We start from the raw sequence: 11,588 nt of genomic DNA, 5'->3' as shown, positions 1-11,588 counted from the left end.
TTTATATTTATCAATGTTTCTTGTGCAGAAAATAAGCACACAACGATTTCTGAAGGATCATGTGACACTGAAGACTGAGCTTTCATCGCAGGAATAAATTACAATTTAAAATATATTCAAATAAAAAACAGTTATTTTGATCTGTACTAATATTTTACAATATTACAGTTTTTTTCTGTATTTTTAATAAAATAAATGCAGCCTTGGTGAGCATAAGAGAAAAAATATATAGTTAAAAAAAAATCTAAAAATACTGTACATAACACAATTTAATGAAAGCTAAATATGGACCACAAAACCAAACTTAAGGGTCAGTTTTTTCTTAAATTAAGATTTAAAGGCTGAATAAATAAGCTTTCCATGGATGTATGGTTCATTAGAATAGGACAATATTTGGCTGAGATACAGCTATTTGAGTCTGAGGGTGCATTTTTTGAAAAAAATCAAAATATTGATAAAATCGCTTTTAAAGTTGTCCAAATGAAGTTCTTAGCAATGCATATTACTAATCAAAAATTAAGGTTTTATACATTTACGGTGGGAAATTTACAAAGTATCTTCATGAAACATTCTTACTATACTAATAAGTAACTTTTGGCATAAAAGAAAATCGATCATTTTGACCCATATAATGTATTTTTGGCTATTGCTACAAATATACCCGTGCTACTTAAGACTGGTTTTGTGGTTCAGGGTCACATGTACTAATTTTCCAAAAATAACACTCGCAAAATCACATAAATTGACCAAGTGAAAATAGTTATTGGCACACTACAATAATCTCAAAATGGCCAAATACTGGTTGAGATGAAATTCACACCAACACAAAGTTAATTTATAATAACGATTTAATAAATTATGGCCTCAAAACAAACAAAGGTGCAATAATAATATTCAAAAGACAGTTCTGACATGGCATTTAAAATCAGAAGCGCACTAGTATCTAACATCAAGCGATCATTTGGACGCCTCTAGGAAAACGCTCTCCTGAGAGAATGTAAATGCGTGTGTGAAACTCAAGTGAAAGACTGACTTCTCGTCTGCATTTTAGCACATAAAAACATTCTGGCATCTGGATATATGTAAATGATGCACACCGCTGATGCAAATCCCACTCTTGATTATCAGGAGCCGATGTACCAGCATAGATCTGAGCATGACTGAAGTTACACAGTGAAAGACACTCCTACATTTACAGTACATGACACATTTGTGATCATAAGAGATGTCTGAAAGCTACAGTCACACATCTGTTGTTTCCTAGAAACTGTGTTGGTTTGGAAATATAACGTCAGGAATATTACTCCAGTGAGGAGAACTACGATAACACACACTTGTATAATGTATGAAAATTGCACATTGAAAAATATCTGAGTTTGAATCGCCAAGCATTGCATCTAGGTCACTAAAGACTAGATCCTTTAAGAGGTAAAGAGGATAGCTGTTAGAAACCATCTTTGCATATCAAAGGAGCGTAATTATTGCAAAACAATGAATGACGTGACATCCGTCTTCAGTCTGATCTCAGAGCTGCCTGTAATGTAAGGGCTACAAAAGCACATCAGCATTTGGTTGTAGATGTCCATGAATCTGAACGCTTGCAGCCATAGTCCCTCTGAGCGGTCCAAGGAAATGTTTAGCACTGTGGTCTGATGTACTGATGTATGTTTGTAGATGTTGTATTGGCGAAGGTTTTCTTTGTTTGGCAGCAGGTGGCGCTCTCGGCACATGAGAATCCAGAGGACTACGGAAGCAGGTGGTGGGGAAGGTAGAGATGAAGGATCATCTCATTTTGCTCCTCACTAGAAAATAGATCAAAAACATGATCAGCATTTATAGCAATTATTAGTGGCAGTATAATTTTCGGAATATATTTGTTAAAAGTATATTTAAGAATAATAGTTTTTAATTTATACATGAGATTAATTTTCTTGTTATTTATTTTGTATTATAAAAACGCTATTATTTTTGATTTTTATTACTTACACAATGTCTTACAATTTCATGTTCTGATATTTCTAAATATATATGAATATTTTATTTGTGAATATTTATAATATCATTAAATTCTGAAAGTTATTATTACAAATGTTATTATTTTTTATTTTATTTTTTTTGTTTTACTTATTTTTTTTTTTTACTTTATTATAATTTTTATAATTATAATTTTTTTTAATTATAAGTTGACTTATTCTTTATTTCTATAGTAACTTTAAAAATTTAATCTAATAAATATTTATGCAAATTCAGGGATACGGTTAGTCAGTCAATATTACAAATTATAATTAAAAAAGAGTATTATTATTAATTGCAATTTAGTTTGCCATTTATACATTATAATGATATAAGAATTAAAATAACATTAATATTAAAAATATTAATATATATATGCTCATTTATATTACATAACTAGGACTTATTCTGATATGTCTACGTATTTATGAATATTTTAATGATTGTTATAATTTGTAAATATTTATAATATATTGAATTCTGAAAGTTATTTAATTTTAAAAATGTTATTCTTTTTGATTTATTATTAAAAGTTTTTTTTTAATTATAAGTTAAACTGACTGACTAGCCTTATTCCTTATTTATATAACAACTTTAAAATTTTAATCTGATATTTATCAATATTTATAAAATCCAGAGATAAGGTTAGTCAGTCAATATTATAAATTATAATTTAAAAAAATATTTTATTAATACTATTACTATTATTAAACTTTTATAATATAATATAAATACTAACTTGGAATTTAATCTGATATTTATATATTATGATCATATAAAAATAAAAATATTACAACATTAATATAAAAATATTAATATAAATGCTCATTATTATATAATTATAATTTATAAATGTCTATAAATATCAGATTGAATTCTGAAAGTCATTATTCATATATATATGCAAGGGATAAAGCAAGGTTAACTTGTCTATATTACAGATTACAAAATGGACATTATATTTGGATTATATTTCATTTTTAAAGTTATTTACATAAAAAAAAAAAAAAAAAAAAAAAAATATATATATATATATATATATATATATATTTTTTTTTTAAATCTTTAAATTATAAATTGTGATACTGACCGACTAGTTACTCCTTATATATATATATTTTTTAAATAGTAACTTTTAAAATAAACTGATATTTATAAAAATTTATACAATTCAGGGATAAGGTCAGCCAATATTACAAATTATAATTAAAAAAATATATATATATATATATTATTTAATTATTATTAATAAAATTTTGTAATATAAATACTAACTTGGAATTTAATTTGATGTTTATACATTGTAATGATATAAGAATTCAAATATAACATTAATATAAAAATATTAATATATCAATAATTGTTATAAAACACACTTATTATTTATAAATATTTATACATATCAGATTCAATTCTGAAAGTTATTATTTATATATAAAAAGAAGTAAGAGATAATGCAAAGTTAGCTGTTCAATATTACAAATTACTAATTGTCAGTTTTATAACTGGTGTATTTTAAAATGTCATATTTTGATATTTCTAAATATTTATGAATATTAACTGCAATAATAATAGTAATGCTGCAGTTGACCAATCAGAATAAACTATTCTAGACAGCAATGTAATAACAGATATTTTAAAATCTTTTGGCAATATCTTTGGCAGATCTAAATGACCTTATGCAGGGCAGAAATATTTAATTTAATGTGAGTGAAAATAATGCTGTGAGGGATAAAAGTACAATTGATTATATTGTGTACCTTGATATTCATAATTAAATCAATGAAAACGTAAGACAGTACCAGAACCTTTTGAACATATTGTACTTCTCCCCCTCACAACTTAATTTTCAACATGATCCTGACTAAGATCCACAGATCCCTTGAAATGCATTTGACTGGGCAAACTCACAAAGTAGACATCCAGCACTGAGTCGTCGTCTCTGTCTATATCCATGGTGCTTTGCTCCGATGTCAGACAGATGGCGCTGTCCTCCAATGTAAAAGTTGAGCAGGCACATCTGAAAGCAAACAACAGCAGTGAATCAGAAGAACAGCATGAACAATCTCAAGGACAAATTAAGAGTCCTCAGAACATGACGGATGAATATGAAGCAAAGCTGGTGGCCCTAATAAATGCCACAACTGGTCTGAGGGAATACGGCTGGCCGTCTGTGAGACAGAGAGAGAGGGAGACCAGAACAGAAAGCATTTCTGCAGTAATATTTCTCATCATTACTGTGACACACTTCAGATGAGCTCTGGCCATCTATATCCACTTTGGAATGCGCTTATATTTTTATTGCCTGCAATAATCTCTTGAGTTATTGCTGCCATGGCAACCAGACCCTTGTTCACCTCATGAACGTAAAGCACTTTGGGCATGTGACATATTCAGACGCTGAGGGTGTTCATTAACACAGGCTCACCCTGGACTTCATCAAATGCTTACACTGCCTGAGGTCAGCAAGATTTTTTTTTTTAAAGAAATGGATACTTTAATTCAACAAAAACGGACTTTCTATGTGTTAAAAATTCTTGAAAGAAGTAAATCAGCCTGAAGTAATGATGCTGAAAATTCAGCTTTGCATCACAGGAATAAATTCTATTTTAAAATATATTCAAATAGAAAGCAGATATTTTAAAATGTAATAATATTTCAGATTTTCTCACATTTTTCTGTATTTTTATTCAAACAAATGCAACCCTGGTGGGCATAAAATCTTTTACTGATCCCAAACTTACTTGTTTGAATCCCTAACATTAAGTGTGAGCTATAGCAACAGTTATGCTTGCCTTAGCAACTACCTCTAATTAACCTATTATGTTGATGAAGTCAACAAGATAGCATCTGACAAAGCTCTTTTAACTCAATAATCATTGTTGTAGCTGAGGAGCACCGAATGCTCCCTTTTGTGTCATAAAACAATACCTCTATTATATTCGTTTTTAGCAAGCAGGTGAAATATTTATGAGGTCTTTTCACAGGAATTCCTCTTAAAACAGGTGTGTGTCAAAGGTGAGGAGATCAGTGAAACTAAACACAAAGAATCGAGTGGCAGAACAAGTGTAGCATGACAGCACCTGGTCAGCTGCTAAAGCTGAAGCAGGATATAAGAAATCGATATTTAAGTGTTACATTGTGGCATTGTTTGACTATATTCAGGGTGATTTGGTTAGGTAAAGGAATAGTTCACACAAAAATGAAATATTTGTTATTGTGAACTCAACCCTCATGTCATTCCTAGCTCTTTTGTCGGTGGAACACAAAAGGATTTTGAAGTATTTGTTGCTCTTTTCTATGCAGTCACAATAAATGGATGTTTTTAGGCAAAAAAGGACTCAAAAAAGTCCCTATAAAAGTAATCTATACAACTTGAAACTCATATCAAATGACAAAAATATGATATCTAGCTTTTCTTGATGTGTATCTCTATCAGATAAGTTTGATTTGTGAAGGAATGATTATTTTGGACTGAGTCTTTTTTTTCAATGCATCAATTGATTCAGTTAACAAAATCACTCTGAATGATCCATTAATGAATTGAAGTGACCTGGTTTGTCATTATATACTGAACCCTTGTGTTATGTCTAACCCATTTACTGTCTTTTTTCAGTGGAACACAACATTTTTAAGTTTATGAAGGATTTTTAAGTATGTGTTGCTCTTTTCAAAGGAATTACAATAAATGGATGTTTCTAGGCTTCCAATAGGACTCAAACTCCCTCTAAAAGTAGTCTATACAACTTGAAACTCATATCAAATGACAAAAATTATGCTATCTAGCTTTCCTTGGTTTGTATCTCTTTATGAGATAAGTTTGATTTGTAAAGGAATGATTCTTTTGAACTGAATCTTTTCAATGTATCAGTTGATTCAGTTGACAGAATTGCTCTGAGTGATCCATGAATGAACTGAATTGATCTGGTTTTGAAGGATTTTTAAGTATGTGTTGCTCTTTTCAAAGGAATTACAATAAATGGATGTTTTTAGGCTTCCAAAAGGACTCAAACTCCCTCTAAAAGTAGTCTTTACAACTTGAATGATTCTAGGAATGATTCTTTTGAACTGAATCTTTTCAATGTATCCATTGATTCAGTTAACAAAATCATTAATGACTTGAACTGATCTGATTTGTCCTTATTTATTGAACCCTTGTGTTATTCCTAACCCATTTACTTTCTTTCTTCAGTGAAACTTAAAATTTGAAGAATGTGTTGCTCTTTTCAGTGTAATTACAATAAATGGATGTTTTTAGGTTTCAAAAAGAACTCTAATGTCGTATAAACGTAGTCTATACAACTTTAAACTCAAATCAAATGATAGCTCTCCTTGGTGTGTATCTCCATGAGATATTTGGTTTGTGAAGGAATGATTCCTTTGAATTGAATCTTTTCAATGTATCAGTTGATTCAGTTGACCGAAATGCTCTGAATGATTCATTAATTAATTGAATTGATCTGGTTTGTCTTTATTTACCGAACCCTTGTGTTATTCCTAACCCACTTTACATTCTTTCTTCAGTGAAAAACCAAAAGAATGTGAAGTATTTATTGCTGTTTTCAAGGTAATTACAATAAATGGATGTTTTTAGGTTTCAAAAAGGACTCAAACACAATATAAAAGTAGTCTATACAACCTGAAACTCAAATCAAATGAAAAAAAAAAAAACATAATATCTAGCTCTCCTTGGTGTGTATCTCCATAAGATAAGTTTGATTTGTGACTGAATGATTCTTTTGAATTGAATCGTTTTGATGTATCAATTGATTCAGTTAACAAAATCGCTCTAAATGATTCATTAAATAGTTAAACTCATCTGGTTTTTCATTAATTACTCAACCCTTGTGTTTTTCCTAACCAATTTCACTTTTTTTCAGTGGAACACAAAATTTAGAAGTATTCAAAAGATTTTGAAGTATTTGTTGCTCAACACACTAAACTTAAATTAAATGACAGAAATTATGATATCTAGCTCTCCTTGGTATGCATCTCTATAAGATAAATTAGATTTGTGAAGGAATGATTCCTTTGAACTGAATCTTTTTCAGTGTATCAATTGATTCAGTCGACAAAATTGCTTTGAATCTGGTTCTGATCTGGTTTGTTATTGTTTAATTAACAGTTGTGTTATTCCTAACCCATTTGATTTTCCTTCTTCAGTGGAACCCTGAAAATATTTTTTGCTCTTTTCCATGCAATTATATAATAATACAGGTCTTTAAGGCTTCAAAAAGGACTCAAAAGCACCATAAGAGTTGTCTATACAACTTGAATGATTCTAGGAATGATTCTTTTGAACTGAATCTTTTCAGTGTATAAATTGATTCAGTTAACAAATCATTAATGAATTGAACTGAACCCCTATATTATTCCTAACCCATTTTACTTTCGTTCTTCAGTGGAACATAAATTAAATAAAAAAAATGTGTTGCTCTTTACAGTGCAATTACAATAAATGGATTTTAGGTTTCAAAAGAACTCAAACGCTGTATAAAAATAGTCTATACACCTTGAAACTCGGTGTGTATCTCCATGAGATAAGTTTGATTTGTGAAGGAATGATACTTTTGAACCAAATCTTTTCAATGTGTCAGTTGATTCAATAAACAAAATTGCTAAGAATGACTCATTAATGAATTGAACGGATCTGGTTTATCATTATTTACTAAACCCCTGGGTCATTCCTAGCCATTTCACATTCTTTCTTTAGTTGAACACAAAAGGAATTTGAAGTATTTGTTCTGATTTTCCGATGCAATTACAATAAATAGATGTTTTAGGCTTCAAAAAGAGCTCAAATGATATACGAAAATAGTCTATACAACTTAAAACTGAAATCAAATGACAAAAATCATGATATCTAGCTCTCCTTGGTGTGTTTCTCCATAAGATAAGTTTGATCTGTGAAGGAATGATTCTTTTGAACTAAATCTATTCGATGTATCAAAATCGATTGATTCATTAATGAATTGATCTGATGTGATCTGTCATTATTTACTCAACCTTCATCATTCCTAAGCCATTTCACTTTCAATTTTGAAGTGTTTGTTGTTCTTTTCCATTCAGTTACAATAAATGAAGGTTTTTATGCTCAAAAAGGCTCACACACACCATAAGAGTGGTCTATACAACTTGAAACTGAAATCTAGCTATCCTTGGTGTGTAAATCCTTGAAGTAGCAAATCTGCATTTGTGTAGAAATCATTCTTTTGAGTCAGATCTTGTCAATGAATCAGCTGATGCAGTTAACAAAACTGCTGGTTCTTGGGTTCAACTCACCGTGATGATCAAAGCATAACCACTTAAATTTTGCTCTGTTCATCTCATAAAGTTCACAATCATATGACATACAAGTCATATGGTTATTTTTATGATACTTTTATGGTGCTTTTGCCACCTTCCTAAACCTGAAAGACTTCCATTCATTATAACTACGTGGCTTAAAAAAGCTAAAAAAAAAAAAATCTCCATTTGTGTTCCATGGAAAAAGGTCAAATGTGTTGGGTAAATGACTGAATTTTCATATTTTAGTTGAACTCCCCCTATTTGGAGGGAACAGAAGTGGAGATGTGAGAAGGAAACAGGTGTGTGTTGGGTTTATGGGTCTGAAGGGTTTGTGAGATGTGTGTGAAAGGAGTCACCTTTCATTTGATCTCGTCTCCCGGTACCGATCTGTGACGTAAATAGAGGGCGGAGAGAGGGTGTGGCTCAAGGAAGAGGCTTCATATGGGTAAGGAGTCTGAGGGACCAGGTCAGGACGGTTATAGGACCAAAACACTGTGGTATGAGATGATAAAAACATCACATAAGGTGATTGGGAGGAAACCCATATTTTCTGATGAATAAATGTGACCCTGGACCACAAAACCAGTCATAAGGTTAAATTTTACAAAACTGAGATGTATACATCATACGAAAGCTTAGTAAATAAGCTTTCTATTGGTGTATGGTTTGTTAGGATAGGGCACTATTTGGCCGAGATACATCTATTTGAAAATCTGGAATCTGAGGGTGCAAAAAAAATCAAAATGCTGAGAAAATCACCTTTAAAGTTGTCCAAATTAAGTTCTTAGCAATGCATATTACTAATCAAAAATTACATTTTGATATATTTATAGTAGGAATTTTACAAAAAATCTTAATGGAACATGATCTTTACTTAATTTCCTAATGATTTTTGGCATAAAAGAAAAATCTATCATTTTGACCCATACAATGTATTTTTGGCTATTGCTACAAATATACCCCAGCGACTTAAAGGAGAACTCCGGTGTGATATTGACCTAAAGTGTATTGAATCATGATACCGAGTGTGAACGTACCTTGCATATTTCATCTCGGTTTGTGTCCAGCTGTCCGAAATCTGGGGTCAGTTAGCCGATGCTCACAACAGCTTGTCAATGAAAGTCAATCGGGCATCGAAGGAGCCATGTAAATAAATCACTGTTTTACGCCATTTACGAGGCACAAAGTAGCTCCGCACTTCATCGGTAGACTTCCTAGGGCCCTGACATTTAAAACGAGACATTGAGAACTCAGAAAAAGCACCGGTAGTTTATTTACAAGAAGATTTATACAGACAGTACCTGGTAGAGAAAATCCGGTAGCCGCCATCCTGAACTTAGTCACGACAAATCGAGTGTCGAGCACCAATGAATTCATCAGGTTATCAACGTATCGGGTTGTAGTTTCCTTCGTGCTCGACACTCGACTTATCGTGACTACATTTAAGATGGCGGCGACTGCTCTGTTCCTGGTGGAAGATGTCTGTATAAATCTTCTTGTAAATAAACTACCGGTGCTTTTTCTGAGTTCTCAATGTCTCGTTTTAAATGTCAGGGCCCTAGGAAGTCTACCAATGAAGTGTGGAGCTACTTTGTGCCTCGTAAATGGCGTAAAACAGTGATTTATTTACATGGCTTTTCCGATGCCCTGTTCACTCTCATAGACAGCCTGTTGTGAGCATCGGCTAACTGACCCCAGATTTCGGACAGCTGGACACAAACCGAGATGAAATATGCAAGGTACGTTCACACTCGGTATCATGATTCAATACACTTTAGGTCAAAATCACACCGGAGTTCTCCTTTAAGACTGGTTTTGTGGTCCAGGGTCACAAATGTAAAGTACTTGACATAAAGTCATTAAAATACCATTCAATAGTTTGGAGTCCGCAAGATATTAATGTTTTCGTAAGAAGTCTCTTTTGTTCACCAAGGCTGCATTTATTTGGTACAGTAAAAAAAGAAATGTTGTGAAATATTATTACAATTTAAAATAACCATTTTCTATTCGAATATATTGCTGCGATGCAAAGCTGAATTTTAAGCATTATTACTCCACTCTTCAGCCTCACAATTCTTCACAACTCTTCTTTTTATTATTATCAATGGAAAACAGTTATGCTGCATTCTTTGATGAATTCAAAAGAACAGCGTTTATTTATTACAGAAATCATTTGTGAAACTGTAGATTTCTTTACTGTCACTTTTGATGAATATAATGCATGCTTCCTGAATATATGTATTAAATTCATTCAAAAAAAAAAAACATACTGACCCCAAACTTTTGAATGGTAAGATATCACATTTTTATTATAATTTATACCCAGCAGCAGCAGTAGCTCTGAGCTGATGACTAATACTGCAGTGCAAAAAAGTCAACGCAAGGACGTTGGGTAACTTTTGCCACTGAGCACTAAGGTTTGTATTCAGGTAGTAAATGCGAATTGAATGAGGAAGACATGACTGTCTGGAAAAAATTCTGTCTCGGGTGGCAGCTCAGTTTTCAGGGTTTTTCCAAAAGATATTGCATGAAAAAAGCAGACACTTCCTGTTTGTGATGTTTGCAACTAAATGTCACCATTTTTCATTGGTGACGGGATAGGATGCAAATCAAGGGCTTTTTACACTGCACTTAACCCAGGGTATATTTTTAACCCTAGACTAATGTTGTTGACCTCATAAATATGCAAATGAGAACATTAAAGGGATAGTTCACCAAAACATGAAAATTCTGTCATCACTTACACACCCTCTGTGTTTCAAAACAAGATATGTTAAAGAATGTTGGTAACCAAACAGCTGACTGTCTGGAGTCATTGACTTCAACTGTTTGGTTTTGGAACATTCTTCAAGGTGTCTTATTTTGTGTTTAACAGAAGAAAAAAACTCATACAGGTTTGGAACAACTGGAGGGTGAGTAAATGATGACAAAACTTTCATTTTTGGGTGAACTATTCCTTTAACCCAGGGTTTACGGATGTACAATATGAAAACTTGAAACTTAAAGAGATAGTTCACCCAAAAATGTAAAATTACCCCATGGTTTACTCACACTCAAGCCATCCTAAGTGAATATGACTTTCTTCTTTCAGACCAATGCAATTGGAGTCATGTTAAAAAATGTCCTGGCTCTTCCAAGCTGTATAATGGCAGTGAAAGAGTCTTAAGATTTTGAAGTCCAATAAAGTGCATCCATCCATCATGAAAAGTACTCCACACAGCTCCAGAGGGTTAAAAAAGGCCTTCTGGAGTGAACTGATGCATTTGGTTAAGAAAAATGTCCATATT

The 11,588-nt window shown here is 31.9% G+C and overlaps 1 protein-coding gene across 2 annotated transcripts in view; it reads right to left on the bottom strand.

Annotated features, from left to right (window-relative positions):
* Positions 1 to 830: 830 nt before the first annotated feature.
* pip5k1bb (phosphatidylinositol-4-phosphate 5-kinase, type I, beta b) overlaps positions 831 to 11,588 on the bottom strand; it is a 60,544-nt gene continuing 49,786 nt past the window's right edge. The window contains exons 13-15 of one of the 2 annotated variants that reach the window (XM_073818916.1): positions 8,658 to 8,793; positions 3,925 to 4,033; positions 831 to 1,802 (exon numbers count right to left, since the gene is read on the bottom strand). In XM_073818916.1, coding sequence (XP_073675017.1) covers positions 1,800 to 1,802; positions 3,925 to 4,033; positions 8,658 to 8,793 — 248 coding nt within the window. In that variant the 3' untranslated portion in view covers positions 831 to 1,799. The remainder of the gene's footprint in view (positions 1,803 to 3,924; positions 4,034 to 8,657; positions 8,794 to 11,588) is intronic. The other variant, XR_012339355.1, reaches the window with a different exon arrangement.

Source organism: Garra rufa, chromosome 15 (genome assembly GCF_049309525.1).
Source record: "Garra rufa chromosome 15, GarRuf1.0, whole genome shotgun sequence".
In the NCBI taxonomy this organism is placed as follows: domain Eukaryota; kingdom Metazoa; phylum Chordata; class Actinopteri; order Cypriniformes; family Cyprinidae; genus Garra; species Garra rufa.
Note: the sequence above shows the minus strand (reverse complement) of the source record. Positions and strands in the feature narration are given on the sequence as shown.